We start from the raw sequence: 18261 nt of genomic DNA, 5'->3' as shown, positions 1-18261 counted from the left end.
GTTTTTTATATTGGCATTTGAGAAAAAACATGGCACTGCTTTATCAGACTAAAGTTTGACAACAGTTTTTAAAGACGAAATTATCATTGAAGAATGTGTTGACAGTGTAACATTAGACTGCAAATGAGTTTCTGTTGACTTGAAATTTGTGTGTGAACATTAAGCAAGGCATTACAAGTTGTCTATTCTTAAGGGGATAAATATTTATTTTTAACCTAAGATATCTTTCTTACACAAAATAACATATAATCATTTATACAGGCAATTTTCTATTCTGGAATAAGGCAGTTGTTACATTCTTCAGTTTGAAAAAAAAATCACTGTTATCTTCTTTAGGTGGCATATGCAGACTTATATTCTAGGACTTACCATTGAAGCTTCCAAGTAATGAATGCCAAAGATTCTGAGCTGTTACTTACTCTGATTCACTAGAGTATCCAAACTATCTCCAGTATTTTCACAATTCCTACTACAAAAAAGGCATACTGTAAAATCAAGCCCAAGTGCTCAAACACTAGCCCAAAGCAATTACCTCATTAGAAACTATAGGTTTAAAAAACATCAGAGCTCCATTCCAGTATGTGTCTATTGTACAGTAATTACATTTAAATAAATTTTTAGGACAAGTTGAGATAATAATTGTCATTGCTGAAAGTGGGTGTTGATAAGGAGGAAGCAGATGTGTCTGACCCACGCATTCATCGGATAATCGGTGCTGATCTGTCATTTGTTACTGTGGGTCTGAGTTTCACCGTTGCAAAGGGATTTTCTCCACTGAAAATAAATGCATGAAGTTACTTGAAGGCTTTCTGCAATCCAACCCCAAATTTATTCATCAGGTCCTTCACTATCAAACAGTAAGTTTTGGTTCTGAGACTCAGGGATTCTGTGCAACTCTTAGGTTAACTTGAATTTTTAAAATGAGGTACATACAAAGAATCACTTTTCAGTGAGCCAAAAATATGGGAAGTTAATGCCCAGTTCCATCTGGACTTTTTTTAATAGCTCCCAGTCTTCAAAGGTTTTTGCTTTTAACCCTCAAAGTCAGTTAAAGAAAGGTTTTAAGTCCTGGTCCCTGTTAAGCTACTGAAGGAACATGTTTTTCTGAGAAGGGCCTGTGTATTGTGCTGCATTTGATGCCACTCTTGAGGAAAGTACAACTAATTTTAGCCATATTGTTCTAGCAGTGCCTGGGAAAGGTCACAGAGAAATTAATGATAAATGTCCTTGTTTCCCCTTATAATCAATAAAATAATCCAATATATAAAAAAAAAAAGTGTAAAACTATTTTACCTTAGAAAAGGTGGTTTTATAATGCCATTCATGTCAGGTTTCTGTAAAAAAAATACATATATTCACATGAATTTGTAGAAATTTGCTACAGGTGATCTTGCTGTCCTGCTAAGGGAAAGAGACCCTGTAATTAATCTGTATGGCCAGTTTGGTTGTAATACTTCAAATTTCAGTGCTGAACCAAAGCCTGTCAGGCTTTCCATTCCAGGCATACTGTATTTCAGGACCTCATTCAGCAGGTTCTTAACTCATGTTTGGCTTGTGACTCCAATGAAATTGCTCAAGTACATCAGCTGTCAATAGACTTAGACCTTAGAATGGTCTAGTTAACCCTTAAAATTAAGAAAAATTAACAAATGCCTGAATTAAATCATACTGAGCACCATCCCTCCTCAAAGCTATGTCAACTACTAAAGTCTTTTTTTTTTTATACTTGATACTGTTGTGCATGTTACTGTCTTGTGTAGCACAGCAGCAACAGTTTAACTGTCAATAACTATTCCTCGTCTCTCCTTGAAATCCTGAGCTATTTTTTCTCTGTATTCTGAAACGAAAATAAGATGCCTTGAATAATTTCCTGCTTCTGCACAGGAGGCCCCATGAACAGCCTGTTTTACACATCTGTAAATCCTGTGTGAATGTACAAGCCACCCCAGTATAATGTTGGGCTTATTTCCAAAGCCTATGGAGATGTGGGGTTTGGGGACTTGCACGGAAGCAGGAAAGACAAGGAAGTTCTGCAAGAATGAAAATAAAGAGTGACTTTGGAACAAAACACTTGGTTGCAAGTGCAGCAGCTCTCCTCTACAGTTGTCCTAAGATGGGGTCACAGCAGCTGCTGTGAGTTAGGAGGTGCCTCAACAAAAGTGGTCATTGTTCTATACTCCAGAAGTTCTAATTTATTTTAGCCTTGCTTTCCCTGTCGAAATTTAGATTATCAAAAAAGATGTATTTGTTTTCCACTCCTATGAGCTATTAGTTTCCATTCTGGCTTCCAAAGAGATTGTATAGCTCTAATTAGAGCTCTGCCAAATGACTGATCTGCCCTTCCTCTTGAGTTTCTGTTTCAACAGGAATGTTAGTCCACAAGCCCTACATTTATTTCTAAACCCCCTGACCTAATGCCACAAACCAAAACAGCCCTTAAAGGTGACTGCTCCTGAGAATGGAGTGCCCCCAGCAGAACACTGCAGGGATCCTGAGACCATTTCACACATTTCCATAATTCTTTTAAGCTCTTTAGTCAGTCACCTGGTCCCAGGGCACAGAACTCTCCCTGCTGGACTGGCACCTCCCAAGAGCTTTGGACATAATCACACTTAAAAGCCACGCTGATCCTGCAGGCTTCAACAGCAAGACACAGGCTAAGGGAGCCTCCATAAATTCTGACATTTCAGCATTACTAAGGCTTCTTCATTCAAAAATGAAAGCCACAAATATGTCAAAATACAGATGCTGGTCTTCAGAATAATTTTGATATTTGTTTTAAAAGTAACTGAACACTGAGATTTAGGTCGTATTTCTTGATAATCATTTTATGCAGCAGAAAAGCTTCATTCCTCACAGAAGACACTGTCCCAGAAACATCACTACACAAACTACACACTTCCTACACCACAATGTTCATTACTGAGAAATAAACTCACTGACTTGAATGTGGATTCAAATATATATGCTAATATTAAACTCTTCTGGCTCCTAAAAAAGTGCAAATCTTTTCTGTAGGAATATTTAGATGGAAAAAAATAAAAAGGGGTATCCCAAAACATGACTCATAGTGAAATGGAGTAAGATCTCTGAGAGGATCTTCACAAATCTCCAGCAACAACTTCCATACTTTCACACTATTTATATTTGTAAAGTGAGGTAACCTGTGCTTTTAAGAACTAGACACAAGTATGTGATTCAATTACGAAAGTGATTGTAAAGGCCACTTCAATTTCAATTTCTACTGCAGGATTCACAACCTTACTTAGAAAGCAAAAACACCTGTCAGCAGGTCAACCTAAAATTTGTTTGGATGCTATATTAAGAGAAAATATTTAGTCATACCAATAAATAATACCATTTTTAGCTACTGGCAGTCAATCAGCCAATTGTATTATTCTTTGATTCTTGAAGTTTCCCATGGCACCAACTAAGAGAACTTTGCATCTTACTTTGGTACAGTGTCTCATATTTTAGCAATGCTAACCTTATTTTATTTAATTTATTTTTTTTTTTTTGCCTTCAAAATGTGATTTCTGCTTTAAGAGGCTCTTTGGAGAAAGTCTCAAAAACATCACCCTTCCATACATGTCAGCAAAATACTTACTTAAACAAGCAGCAAGAAAAAAAGGTCATAATTGCCTAATTTGATTAGTCTTAATTTTCAATCAGTTTGAATGCTGCTTAAATATCAGAAATAACAGCATTGTAATACATTATCTGTTAATAAAAAATGTATTTTCACTTAGCTTCAGCTTTGCTGAACACAGGCAGAAGTTAGTACAGCCCTCCCCTGGCAATAGCTGCAAACTCAAATTTTATGCTGCTGTAAGTCCCCTGTGCCCCACAGCTCTAACATCACTGGAGGTGATGGATTTGTACTGCTTTCTGTGAGAATTTCTTTTCATGTTTAACAGATTCCATGGCTGAGAAGTTTTGCTCTGCAGGGTAAGTCTCCTGCTGTTGTCAGTTACATATCTGAACAATTCTCTCCCTTCCTGTTAGGATGGATGGACCGAAATGCCAAAATCCCCGATACTGCTGGAGACAGATGGGTCAAAGGGCTGAGGTCAAGCACAGGTGGGTGAGGTAGGAGATCTCAGGGCCTCATTTAAGAGCCCATCCAAGCAGGGGGGAATATTTGGGTTCCCTGCCCCGGGCACTCACCGGGCCTGCCTGCTCCGCTCGGTCGGTCGGAGTTTTCACAGCAGCACCTTTGGCAGGCTCCATCCGTCTGTCTGTCTGGGCAGCCCCCAGGTAGTCTGGTGGTGGGAGGACAACTTCCCCTTTCTCCACAAGGTTCACAGAGCTAACACTTCGGATTGGTGCAGGGCTGCAAGACAGAACCCAACAAATACCAGTCTCAGATGCCAGAACCCACCTCGCACTTCTCTTCAGCACTGGAAAGCTCAGAAGTGCACGAGCTGGAAGTGAATAATGGGTGCCATGTCCTGGAGCCAGGGGGACTCTGAGTTAAGGCTGTTCTAAAGCTACTCCTTGGGTCTGTGTGTAACCATTAAAACACATTATTAGCATAATTAAGGCATTGTACTACAGACTATTAGAGAGTATTCGCTATACATGTTACTGAACCTCAAAGAACATGAGCACAAAAATAACATTTTAAATAAATCTGGGCATTTCTGCAAGTGGCACCCAAAATATTACCTTGGCACTGGGGCAAAGGCTTTTTCTTCTGCTGATTCATCCAGTGGTCTGGTGTATGATGATGGAAACCATCCTTTTCTGTAAAGGGAAAGGTCTTTTATATTATACAAAGTTGGAAAGATCTTTCAAAATACAACAGTAAAGTCAGCAAACAGATTTAACTTTTGAAGAAACCAATTTCTGATGATGCCATGTATGTGCATAGATTTTCCTTAGAGGGAAACCCCAAGTCCTAGTCAGTGACAGCCAGTAAAAAAGGTGGAAAACCATTTACTAATATCTACTAACTATAATCTGGTGAGACACTTTTACTTCATTGTCAGGGTGGGTAATGATTATCTTACAGTCTGGTTGTGTCATGCTCCCCATAAAGCCAGCCATCCTTTTCCTCAGCCACCAGCAGGGTGATGATATCCCCCTGGGCAAAGCTGAGCAATGTCTTGTTGCTTCCAGCAGTGTGAGGGAAGATTGTCTTCACTTTTTGCCTTTTCATTATGTTCAGTCCCGTGGCAACAGAAGTTGAACGTGATAAACTGGCATCATCTGAATTCTCTGTCAAAAAGAGGAAAAAAAAATTGGACACACAGAAATAAATGCAATTAGTAATCTGAGAGGAAAAAAATAAAGGAAAACTCAAGTGAAAGTGGAGTTCTGAGACTTTGTACTTAGACACCTCTCACTGCCAATGTTTCTTATCACCATGAAGTTATTAACTCCATATGCCTTTATATGCACATACCCAGCATAATAAAGTGGAACCAACAGGCAGAAAAAGTTCTGTGAGTTTTAACTGGCTACTTCTTTCCTCTTTTGGCATGAAAAGTACTAAACAATCACATGTGTAGAAGGCCTTTGAAAATTTTCCCTTCTGAAAAATGGAATTGTGTATAAAATCTAACTTTCAAATGTGCCTCAGCACTCAGCTTCAGCATTGAGAAGCCTTGCAGATACTCAGCACTTTTTGGACACCAGATGTTTATCAGAAAAAAATATAAAGGAGGGCTTAAGTCTGTATGTTATTTAACTAGTACAATATATTGTAAATGTATTTTTATGGAAGAAATGCTGGAATTTCTATTACACATTGAAGAGTTCTGCATTTCTTATGCTATGGTCTAGGCCTAGTTGTTTCCCATATCACAGAAAGTATAAAAATCAATATATTAGACACTTGGGAAGCAAATCTTACAAGGATTTTAAATTTCAGGAAAAGAACTACAAGACTATGTGCATTTTGTCCCATGTGCATTTCTCCCTTACTACTACATGCCCTTGAAGTATGCCAGAGTGATACTGTCAGTGTTTGTTTGTGTGCACTGAAACACTCACATGTATACTGTTCAAAATCATGGAATGCCTTCTGCTGATAACATTTCAAGCCATGAGAGCAGTTAAGTTGGGTTAATCAGTGACACACAGAGAGTAATTAAAATAGAAACGATTTACCCTGACCTGCGTTTAACACAGCTCTCTCCCGTTAGGTAAATGATGCAAATCCTTTGTAAAGACCATTTCCTACTCCTCCAAAGATCCTGAAATTCACATCTTCATAGTAGCAGAGCAGCCCTGAGGTAATTTTGAACTCTGCAGGATGTCATTCACACTTACCCAGTTTGCAGGGAAGGGACACTCACCTGCTGAGTGATTCAGCTTTTCAGAAGGTGCTTTGGGAGCTGTTGCAGGATTGTTGAACATATCCACGAGTGGGCTCGTGTACGCCCTGCCTGTGGGAGCCGGGGGCACTTTGGATGCATTTTCTTGGTGAGGATAAAAATCATTTCCAATCTGGAGCCACAGAAACAACAGTATGACAATACTGAGGGAACAGCAATAACTTTTTTGCAAGATTGAATTTGAGAGAACAATGTTCAAATATTCCTGAAGGATACACATTTAAACATGACATATAGCCCACATGTTCCTATGGAATTGCTGATTGAAAGTTTGTAAGTGGCTTGATAAACACTTACTAGTGGGAAGGCTACAACAGCCTTTTTTCTGCAAATAGCATGATGCTCTCCAGATTTTTCTTGCTTAGAAGTTTACTCTGATCTTTTAGAAATTCAACAACTAATGATGACACAACATTTGAACCAGCAGAAATGAGAATTTCACCTGTAGTCCAGTAAGCTAATAATCATGAAAGGAAGAAAGAAAGCAAATAGAAAATAATATTTTTCTTAAGTTTACATTGAACTACTGAGTATGAAATGCTCTTAGAGACAAGAATGTAGGAAATGGAATAGCTGGAACAAAAGCAGCCCTGAGGCCGAGTTCTGCAGGACTGGGCACCCAGCTGAGAACCGAGCCTTGCCTGGACACGGCTGCTCCCTTCTCTGCTGTGTGTTTTCCCCATAGCAGAGCTTCAGCTTGATGATCTTGGTTCCATGCCCAAGCCCAGCATATTCCAGCTGAGATACACCGTGGGGTCCATCCCAAATGCTGAGGTCCAGCAGAACCTCTGGCAGCCCCAGCCGTGAGGAAGAACGTACCAGGGCGTTTCTCTTCACCATTGGCGACGGCTGCGGCGTTCCCGAGACCGGCGTGGAACCAGGGGTCCTGATTTCATCTATCATCATCCTGACTTTTTCAGGCACTTTGGTGGCATCACTGCAGATTTCCTCCCACCCAGGCAGCTTGGATTTTAGGAAGTCCGCACACTGCATCCAAATTAAAAGATACTTGTCAAAGCAGGCTTCTTCATAAAATTGCACAAATCTACTGGTTAGTTTTCATTGTACCAAAATGTCTACACCAGCAAAATGGAAGTATTTTGTAGGATTCTTCTAAGGAATACCTCTTTAAAACAAATAAGATATTGTAAAAACAACTCTTTTGCAGGGTCAGATATTGGAAGTACCTGATCAGTCCATGTATTTTTTTCTTGATACATGATTAAAAAAAAAATCACAGTAACCCTTGATTTTTGCTACAATACATTTCATAGAATAGTGTATTATAAACACTTTTTGTGAACTGGGCACAACACTCGTCTGGCACTTCAGTCTTAGCGATTTCTGACAGTCTGGCCTACATGCTGCAGGAAATACTCAATACTCCTGTGTGCCTGGATTTCAGGAGTTTCATTTCTGTTTACTCTCACAGCACTGACCTGAACATGGTAGAAGTGCATGTGCTGGGTAAAGCTGCAGTGCTTGTCAACCAGAAAACAGAACCTTCTTTTCTCTTCAAGGAGAGCTTCTCTGCATCCTTCTGCAATAAATCTCTGAATATCACTTTGTCGAGAGCTCACAGTTTCCAAATACTGAGGGAAAAAAAGAATCACATAGATTGAGTTTTATTTGATGCTATATCCAATTAATTAAGAAAACTCTAAAAGCCTTAGAAAAAGCTTTTGGAAAGGCAGGGTGGGATAGGCTCTACTTCTAAGTCCTCTCTTTTCCTGCACAGATCTGACTTCCCTGATCTCATCAGGTGAATGTATACTGTCCACAAAGACAATTAGCAGCCTATTTAGGGGTTGTGAGGGGGGTGTGTGTTCAAATTAGACTAATGACCTTTGTCTGTGCCACCACAGCTCCATTTATTCACACAAAGCTGTGATGAATCTCTGCTTCATTTGGAGGGGGGGGATATGAGTTACTAAAAAGACTGAACTATATTTATCTGAGATTATGAGGATTCATTAAATGCTAATCCTTGAACTCAGACCCAGAACTTTCAAAAAACCCTCAACTCTTATGAAAGCAGGTTAAAAGACAGGCAGTAAGAAATAGGAGCTGCTGTTACCTCCACTTACTGTATTGTGTTATACACAGAGATTTATTTGGAAATTAAAATAGCTATGGAGAAAAATTATATAGGCTAGCAGGAAACACAAGTGTCATGAAAATAAAAATATCAATGGCAAGTATTTTCAGAGAGATACATGACAATGAGAATCTGATTTACTAATTTTAAAACAGTTTCTCTTCAGTGTGTTGCCATTTCAGATTTCACCTCAAGATGGCAATGCTGGATTAAGAGCAGTAGGAAAGGCAATCACACAAGCTGGCATTGCCTACTTAGGGAAATTACTCTATAGCGAATTACTACTGAATTTGCATAGTTCAGCTGGCTCCCTGTGTAGAGCCCTGAATAAAGGTGTAGTTAGGGATCAATTATTGGCCAAGGGATGAAATCTAGGAACCAGAAGCCTCTGAATATGTACACTGGAGCAGTGAGAGCTCCATTGCAGCTGCAGCACAAACTCTAGGAGTGCCTTTAGCACACACCAGCTTTGAGAAACCATTAATGTTTTCTGTTGACCAGTTCTCATACAGATAATGGAACAAATAAGAGACAATGCACTGACCTCCATTTCTTTGTGCTCATACTTCATTACATTTCGTGCTCCTTGGCTTTTCCTTCTGATTTTTTTCAGCTCAGCCTGAGACTTCTCTAAGGAATCCAGTTTGCTTCTGTGTTCAGTTTGGTACCTTTTTAAAGTTGCCTGCAAACAAAGCATTTACATCCTCTCATAATGCACTCAGCCTTGTATCTGGGTAAGGGACTGAAAAGCATTACTGTGATTTCTGAGATATTGCTCACACACCCCAAATGAATTCAGCAACTGTAGTAGTTTTATAAGGAGCTATGAAGTCATACAGGGGTTCCCTTTTTAACTTAAATTAAGCATGAAAATCTTGGCCATCTTTGTATATCTAAAGTGCATTTCTATTAAAGTTTGTTTGTATTGATTAATTAAATCTTGGGAAACAATGTTTAAAATAATTGACTAGCAATAGACAAATAAAATACGAGTTTTAGAATTGAATGTACTTACAGTCATATATTTTACATCCAGGTCTGTTTTCTTCTCCAGTTCAGATATAATTTCTTTATGAAATTTTTTGAACTTTAAAAACAAATGAAATAAGCATTATTAAAAATTGGCAAAAATAGATTATAATTGCACAAGGAAAATGAATTAGAAAAAATTATTTAACTTACACTTTCCTCTAGACTGTCATTAAGTTTCTTGTGTGTTCTTGAGATTTCTACCAGAACTTGGCCTGTTGATAAACATACAACTCTATTGGTTTCTTTCTTAGACTTCTGAAGTTAGTTAACAAAGAGCAGTAATAAAATACATTTAACTAAATACTCATTAATGGTTATATTTAAGAGCGGTAGGAAATTTCTTGCCGTTGCTTATCACAGCAGCTGAAATGAATAATTCACTCTGGCCACAGACAAACTAATCATGCATTGTTATGAAAAAGGGACCTGGAGTGCCTGGAAAGACCTCCTTCTCTCCAGAACGGTTCCTCTTGGTTTAGTTCACAGCCTCTTTTCACACCAAGTGAGAGAATAGCACACAAGTTGTTACTACCCAAATAGCTGCTATCCATTTCAGAGTCTGAAAACTAAACTTCAGTGTTTATTAAGTTACTGCACCTTCAGAGTCAACAAAGCAACCTTTCAGTTCCCTCACTGCACACCTACTAAAACAGACCTGATCCACACAGGAATTCCCACCTGTGCTGCATTAACCAACAGCCAAGGCAGAGCAGATTCCTCAGCATCCTCACAACAGACCCTGAATATCCCATTCTGCTCTGCTCTCCAGCACAAACTTACACAGCCCAGGCAGGACCGTGAGCAGCGGAAAGCTGAACTGTTCCATTTTGCTCCAGAAGGATACAGAGGAAACATCCCCCCATCCTTGGGTGTGGCTGTACGTGCAGAGCAGAGCGACCTGTGGGCTGGTGCTGCCCTGCCTGCAGCACCCACATTGCCCTGCCTGCAGCACCCACATCGCCCTGTGCCTGCTGCACCCACATCACCCTGTGCCTGCTGCACCCACATCACCCTGAGCCTGCTGCACCCACATCACCCTGCCTGCAGCACCCACATCACCCTGTGCCTGCTGCACCCACATCACCCTGTGCCTGCTGCACCCACATCACCCTGTGCCTGCAGCACCCACATCACCCTGCCTGCAGCACCCACATCACCCTGTGCCTGCTGCACCCACATCACCCTGTGCCTGCTGCACCCACATCACCCTGTGCCTGCAGCACCCACATCACCCTGCCTGCAGCACCCACATCACCCTGTGCCTGCTGCACCCACATCACCCTGTGCCTGCTGCACCCACATCACCCTGTGCCTGCAGCACCCACATCACCCTGTGCCTGCAGCACCCACATCACCCTGTGCCTGCTGCACCCACATCACCCTGTGCCTGCTGCACCCACATCACCCTGCCTGCAGCACCCACATCACCCTGTGCCTGCTGCAGCCACATCATCCTGTGCCTGCTGCAGCCACATCACCCTGAGCCTGCTGCTCATGGCCACGTCAGCCCCACGCCCTTCCCTTCCGTGCCCTGGCACGGCACACAGAGAGTGCCAGCCCTGGCAGGGAGATGGCAGCACTGCTGAGGAGAGCAGCTGGAAGGGCCCAGTTTGGCTGCACCCAAATTACACCAGCTACCAGTGCTGGGACCATGAACAGAGCCACAAACTGGGTTGCGTGTGGAAGCCTTGACTAGAGATGTGTTTTCCTGGCATTCCATTTGCATGGCAGGACTGGCAGGTTCAGTTTGACAGCTGGTTTCCTGGCACACCTCCTCCAATGATCCTGATCCTTGGATCCCTCAATCACCCTTGCACCCATCCCACCTGGATTTGCCACAGGTACCTGCAGTTGTGCTATTCTCGTGCACAGGCAGGGCTGCAGAGTGACCACAGTTCTGTAATTCCTGCACATCACTGGCAGTCACTGCATGGGACTGTGTGTCCCTCCTATCTGCCATCTTATGCAATTCTAGTTTCCTTTTTTTGAGTCAAAATAGAAAGGATGCATTAAGTGCTCAACACTTATGAATTTTGTCATCTACCATCCATATTCTTTGAGAACCCCTGAGCAAAACCTTATCATTCCATAATGCTTCAGATCGTTCAGCTGTTCAGAAAAGCTCTTAAAAGATGCCAATAATTAAAAAAAAAAGGCTTAATAAATGAATGACAGAACTCTTCATGAGAACCTTCTCATCTGACAGACATCCAAGCCTGCCTCCCCAGCGAGCAGGCTGGTGACTTGGTAACCTTCTCACATCAGGCAGAAGCATCCCCATGTCCATGGATGTTACCACCTTTCTCCCTTCTAACTTGTCATTCTCCAGGTACATCATCTCAAAAATCTTTGTTTCTTTGAAATGAGAACCACATATCTTGTGAAGCAGTATAACACAGCAGATTTACAACTAAATCTTATAAAATGTGGGTCTGCATTGTTGTTTGTGGGGAAACATGAGGTGGTGCAGGAGGAAACACACGTGTCTCTCCTGGCTTTTCAGGAATCCCTCTTCCTGCTCCAGTGCCCACCCCTACCTCTCTTTGCACAACAGACTGCAGGACACTTAGAGGAAAGAATTGGAATGCAACGGGAACAGACAACCCCTTGACTAGCAAGAAAAGGAATTCACAGTCACAGAGGAATGCTTTTTTTAAAGAAATATATATATAGTTTTTCTGAGTTCTGTGCAGCCCACAGAGGGCTGTGGGGTTTTTTTGTTCATATTTAAAGCTGCTGGTGACTACAGCAATATAAATACTATGAGAAGTGAGAGGTGCTACAATAATTAGTTGCTCACATGCAATAGAAAAATAAATACAATTAGTTACACAAACACTTGAAGTAACGGAGGTGAGCAGTGTTACTTTAAGGCTCCAGAATGAATGCACTTTGGTTTCTACTGTTTCTGTTTCACCAACTACACTCAAAGGATATATTTTAGACTATAATGGGCTTTTAAAGTTAGAAGAGTTTTATGAATACTTATCTACAACTTAAAAAGGAAAATGTTGATAAAAGAAAGAAGGAAAAATTATAGGAAATACAAACAACATTACAAAGTTTGTTTGGTTTTACATCACAGACTAGAGAGCTGTTTTGGAACTTACAGAAATTCAGGGCAAGAACTGGAATGGCCCTCAAAATAATTACCCTTCACAGATTTCTGTGCTTTTAAAACAAACTTATTCCCGCTCTGTGTAAAAACCCCACTCCGTGCAGCAGCTGCCAGGGCAGAGCACTGAGCTAATCCTTGGCAGTGTCAGCATTCCAGCACGGACAGACATCCAGCAAGGTGGGGCACTGACTCAGCTCGGGGCTGCCACCCTCCCTGCCACCCTCCCTGCCCAACGCCTTCCATGGAAAACCTGGGCTCACTTCTGTCTGCAGCCCTTCTGCTCTGAGTGCTCACTTTTTCATCTCTGTTACAGAAAAACACTGCCAAGACATGTCCTGAGAGAACTTCGGAAGCTGCACTTCCTTCTAAATGGTTTGTGCTGGGTTATTTGACTGGTTCATTTTAGTGTTCCAGAAAACTTTTAAACTGTGTGTTTAGTTGTCAGTGCCTCTGTCATTAATTGCATTTCCTTTTGCTCTCAACCAGAGATTTCCTGTACTGTGCATCAATCAAAAGTCATACTTATATTTAATGTATACATATATATACTTTATTCTGGGATCTCCTCCCTGCCACCAGGAATCCACGGGCACTGCATGTACTGGCTCACCATTTCATTTCCCCTTTACAAAATGTTGATTCTAAACATGAAAAGAACCTATCCACAATAACCACACTCTGATCTATTAAGATTTAAATTATAGATCAGATTCTGCACTTTGAATAAATAGAGTGCATTTTTGCAGTGAACAGTATCATATTTCTTTATTGCCTGTTTAAGATAATGGGTTAGTCACATTTAGATGGTGTTCTCCTGAATTAATTTATACAAGGAGACAAGTTTTTGTAGAATACTAATTCAGGAGAGACAAAATCACCCCTAGCCTACAGAGAACAGTGTCCAAGTAGAATGGAAATGGAACAACTTCAGTATGATATTTGGATTGTAATCACCATGGTGAATTATAGAACAGTTGTAAGAAAGACAGTGGATTACTCTGGATTAATGGCAGCATAACCTAAGGCCAGGCTCTTGCAAAAAGGCACAGAAAACTACTTAACGTGAAGACAAACATGCATTTCTCACATCAGTTAAAATATTCTGCTCTATATTAAAGCTGCTCATGATTAGGTTCTAATCATGATTAGGTATATGATACCTGATAATGAAATATTAACCTCGTCATCATTTACTGGAAACCCCCCAAACCTATCAAACAAAACAACAGAGCAGAGCACATGACACCAGGCCACTAAACTCCAATTTGTGGCAGCCATCCTGTAAACTTGAACCAGTTTTAGTCATCACATGATGCAATTAATTAATAAACCCAAAACACTCGTCTTGATGATAAATATAACTATTAAAATACTTGTCTTTCAACAATACTTCTCTGCTTTCCATCTTCCCACACCCTGAACATGAAATCTTTGTGACTGAATGAAGTAGGTGTGCATGAAATTTTCTCACTTTGTTTTAGAAAACAAAAAAGTAGTTGTAGATGTTCACAGATACTTGCTCTGATACTTTGCTATTACGTTAGAGGTGCACTGTAGGGAAGAGAAACAATCTCTTTCAGAAAAGGATTTTGGGGGAACATCTCAAATATCTTAAATTACTTAAAAATTAAACAAACATTCCTCATATACAGTTCATGAAACCATGTGTCATAATACAGCTATAATTTGATATAAGACCATAAGCAGTATTGGTTCCATGGTACATTTATTTCAGTTTCAATTAAATTCAGTGCACCCATAGAAAGATCTTTTAAGCTGAAACTTCAGGAATTTGTGGAATATTTTTAGGCTTAACCAAAGATGTTGGTTGCATCTATATTTTCTATTGAGAAAGTAATACAGACTAGAATTTCATTAATTATGTTGGGTCTGCTACAAAAAAACCCAAAACAACCATGAGTCCAAAAGGTGCAGCAGTCATTTCTCCATATACAGCATCCCCCGAGCAAGAAAAAATCCTTGAAAGGCTGTCTTGCCCACAGATGAAAACCAAGGAAAGCAATTTCTCTCAGAAATCCTCATTGTAAGGCCAGAACTTCTGCAGAAGTTACACTTCAACCTCACTGTTTGCACTGGCTGATTGTTCAGGTTATTTACCTTTTCACCTTGTGTTGACTGTTCTTGTGAAGTCTAAAAGGATTTGTTCAAGTTAGAAACAAAAATGGAACTCAATCAATAGAGTTCTGTCATAGAAGCAAGTATCAACAGCTACCTACAAAATCACTTAAACTTTTAAATACCTAATAGCTACATTAGCATAAATAAAAGTATTAATTGCATCAGCTTACTTGAAATATAATTCAATTTTGTTTTATTTAGAGGAGGTTGCTTTTGAAAAAATTCAAGTCTCTTAATAGTGACTTTTTTAGATGTCTGGGAATAGGCAAAATGCTTAATTATATCACTCATTTACCCTCTGTTGCCTTGTTTTGTATTCAGAGCAGGTTGATTAACTTTATGACTTAGAGATGAAGCCACATAATTATTTCTATTAAACAAGAGAATGAAAGGCTGAGTCAAAGCTGCACATGGAGACAGCACAGTCCAAGTGTGCTATTAGATGTATTGCTGGCAAGATGCTCTTTTCTCCAGGTCACCCTCTGCCCAGAAAAAAGGCATTTCTGACATGGGAAAATTAGAAACAAAGTCCTTTCAAAACAGCAGTCCCCAGGAGGCAATAAAATAGGAAATTTCAAAGGAATACAGTGTAACAAATATGGTTGAACAACACATCTGCCAAACTTCAAACGTGTTAAATTTATCATTATGTAATAGGAAGGATTTAACTGTGCAAGAGATGTGTTAATGAAACCAAAAGGTTTAATGGAATTTAACATATGAAGGAAGAAAATCATAAAGAATCATAACAATGCAAAACTTGCCTGGCTCTAACTGCACTTCTGATAAAATTTGTCCAGAATGCTTTAACACACTCCCCCCATCTGTAGAATTAATAGTAATATGCACATAAATCAATAGGACTAGGTCAAGTCTGCCTTTCCTTACTGCATGAGCGAACATAGAATAGGAATTCAGGAGTAAATCTCCCTGTAATTCACTTTACAAAATGGCATTGACACATGACCATTCAGTGCCATTTTGTGAAGGTGACTGCAGAAGGTGAAAGGGAGGAGAAAAAAAAAAAAAGAAAGATCGAGAAAAGGGGAAGAGATTTTATAGTATAGTAAGTATCTTAAGTCCACTCTACATGCTAGATATAATACCCTGAGGCAGCCAGAACCATACATAAATAAAATAAAAATAGAAGTAAGGAGAACTTCATATTCTAAATGAGATTCTGAGATTCATTTTAAAATATGCAGACTTCTCATTAAGGCTATGAACAACCTTAGTACAGTGAGAAATGTTTCTGTGATATAACAAGCAAATAAGTCAGTTAATTTAAAACAGATTAAGGGTTAAGTGAAATGAATAATTACTTTCCAGTCTCATTGACACAGAAGAGATAAACAGTCCTGCAAGATGCCTAAGTCTAAGTAGTCTGAGTATCTTGCCTCCACGTCCAGACAAAAGCAGTAAGCAATAATAGGATTGTGCAGGATTGTTGCTAATTTTGTGAACTGGGCACTGGTGGGATTTGAGCTGATGAACTCCCAGTGCTCCACTTGCTCCTGCCCACAGGACTTCACTGCTGTGCTCCTGAAAAATGTATTCTAGCCCATGCCTACTTCTTAAGTATCTTTGACCACAATCAAATTTTCATCTGATTCAAGTGAAAAAACCCCAAACAACCCAACCCTAAACAGCCTAAAACTTCAGCCTCTGTTTTTATCCAGTGAAATTAATTCTTTCCAGTTATATCACAGCCAACACACTTGGCCAGGAGTCCACAGCTGCTTTTCCCAGCACACAGAACTTTCTAGGCACAAGACGCATCTGTAGGACCAAAGGGAACTTTTAGCATTTTACTTTTACAGCAAATGCTGTACACTAAGTTCTGTCCTTCCCAAATATTGGCTTTATTTTGCAATGTACACGTTTGCCTGCACATATATAACTTAGCCATACAAGTGCCTGTCGGTTTCTCACTGACACATACTTGGCAATACTCTCTTGAGCACTTCCCTGTCATTAGGTTACACATTGCTCTCAGCATGGGAAATAGAATCAAAGAATCCTCTTATTCAAAGAGCCTTTTCCCATTTCATAATTAGGCAAACAATGAAGGAATAGAGCACAGTTCACTTCTATTCTAGTAGCCTAGCACCTCTTATGATATCATTTCCTTTTGTAGCCCAGGATCAGAACTATATATAGTCACCCCTTTCTTGTCCTATATATAGTCACCCCTTTCTAAAACTTCATTGATGATAATTTGAAATAGTTTAGGACCACATAAAAAAGGACTTTCCCAGTAGAGAAGACAGAATTTTAATTACTCAAATTAAAATTATTATTTTTCTTTAAAACTCTGGGATATTTAAATATTTAAAGAGACAGAATACTGCTCAGCTCTTTATAATTTAGAAAGTCAATGCCTGTTTATAAGCCACATTCAGTTAAACCCAAGGATCAACTTGTTTTTTAATTATACTCTACTAAGACTAAAATTAATGCCAAATTCTTTCAGCTGGACACAGGTGAAAGTGACTTTAGAAAGAACTACACAGTTCATACCATGCTATAAAGTGGGCAATGAACTGCTAATCCATGACTTATTCCCACATAAGGCTAGACAAGAGTGAATACTTATGACATTAACAAGACCATTTTGATTTCCAGTTACTCAGAGTTTGTTCTTGGGGTGATGCTCCTATTTTCCTGTTTGAAATGGAACAAAAACATTAGCTCACATTGTATTCTAAAGAGGAATGTGACTTTACTGCAGATTCAGCAAAGTTCAGTCTGCAGTCTAGTTCCCCCATTTCTTACAAGATGTTGTGATCTCTTAGTCAAAAAAAATTCAGAGATTAGAATTTTTAAAAACATACTGTATCATTGAACAGATGATAATCAACATGAAATATTCAGCTTGTCTCAGATGATTGGTAAGAACAGAAACTAAATTTTAATTAAAAAAAAAAGGAAAGGAAAAGTAAATAATGCATGAAAAATGACAAACTTGGTTTTCCACCTGTTACTCCATTACTAATATATATGAAGTCTGCTGCAGGTATTTTTTTTTTTCCCCAAATATATAAACCCATAATACATTAGGGTTTGTATGTCAGAAACTCATCTTTCATAGGGCCTTGGAAGCCCTGTATAAAACAGCTTTTCATACCTGAGCTGCAGTGGGGTACAGTGACTGGTAATCTCCACACAAGTCAGGTGAAAAAAAAAAAAAGTTACAATACAGCCACAAGCCTGAACTTGCCTGGATGAAACCCTGCTGGTTTGAGGCAGATTAGTTAAGGAAGATCATATAGGAGAGCTAATCCCTGTTTTACAGCAGGGATGGAACAAACAAATCATGCGAACCAGCAGCAACTGAAGTTTTTATGGGTTTCCAGTACCAGAGAGAGTAAATATTTAAGTCATCATTATAAATGCTACATGAAATTCAATAAACCACAAGGAACCACTGCAACTTTCATTACAGCATTGAACTGCCACTGAATTTCACAGTCTTAGCAGTGTCAAAAAAAACCCCAAACCAAAAAAACCCATATCTAAATTGTGTCAAAAGT

At 39.6% G+C, this 18261-nt stretch overlaps 1 protein-coding gene across 1 annotated transcript in view; it reads right to left on the bottom strand.

Moving 5' to 3' along the window:
- Window positions 1–178: 178 nt before the first annotated feature.
- BAIAP2L1 (BAR/IMD domain containing adaptor protein 2 like 1) overlaps window positions 179–18261 on the bottom strand; it is a 35441-nt gene continuing 17358 nt past the window's right edge. Inside the window, exons 4-14 of the mRNA XM_021539742.3 lie at window positions 9622–9683; window positions 9455–9526; window positions 8984–9121; window positions 7781–7933; window positions 7161–7328; window positions 6303–6453; window positions 5013–5220; window positions 4669–4746; window positions 4168–4333; window positions 1294–1334; window positions 179–774 (exon numbers count right to left, since the gene is read on the bottom strand). Coding sequence (XP_021395417.1) covers window positions 699–774; window positions 1294–1334; window positions 4168–4333; window positions 4669–4746; window positions 5013–5220; window positions 6303–6453; window positions 7161–7328; window positions 7781–7933; window positions 8984–9121; window positions 9455–9526; window positions 9622–9683 — 1313 coding nt within the window. The 3' untranslated portion in view covers window positions 179–698. The remainder of the gene's footprint in view (window positions 775–1293; window positions 1335–4167; window positions 4334–4668; window positions 4747–5012; window positions 5221–6302; window positions 6454–7160; window positions 7329–7780; window positions 7934–8983; window positions 9122–9454; window positions 9527–9621; window positions 9684–18261) is intronic.

This window comes from Lonchura striata, chromosome 14 (assembly GCF_050655825.1).
Source record: "Lonchura striata isolate lonStrDom1 chromosome 14, ASM5065582v1, whole genome shotgun sequence".
Taxonomy (NCBI): Eukaryota; Metazoa; Chordata; class Aves; order Passeriformes; family Estrildidae; genus Lonchura; species Lonchura striata.
Note: the sequence above shows the minus strand (reverse complement) of the source record. Positions and strands in the feature narration are given on the sequence as shown.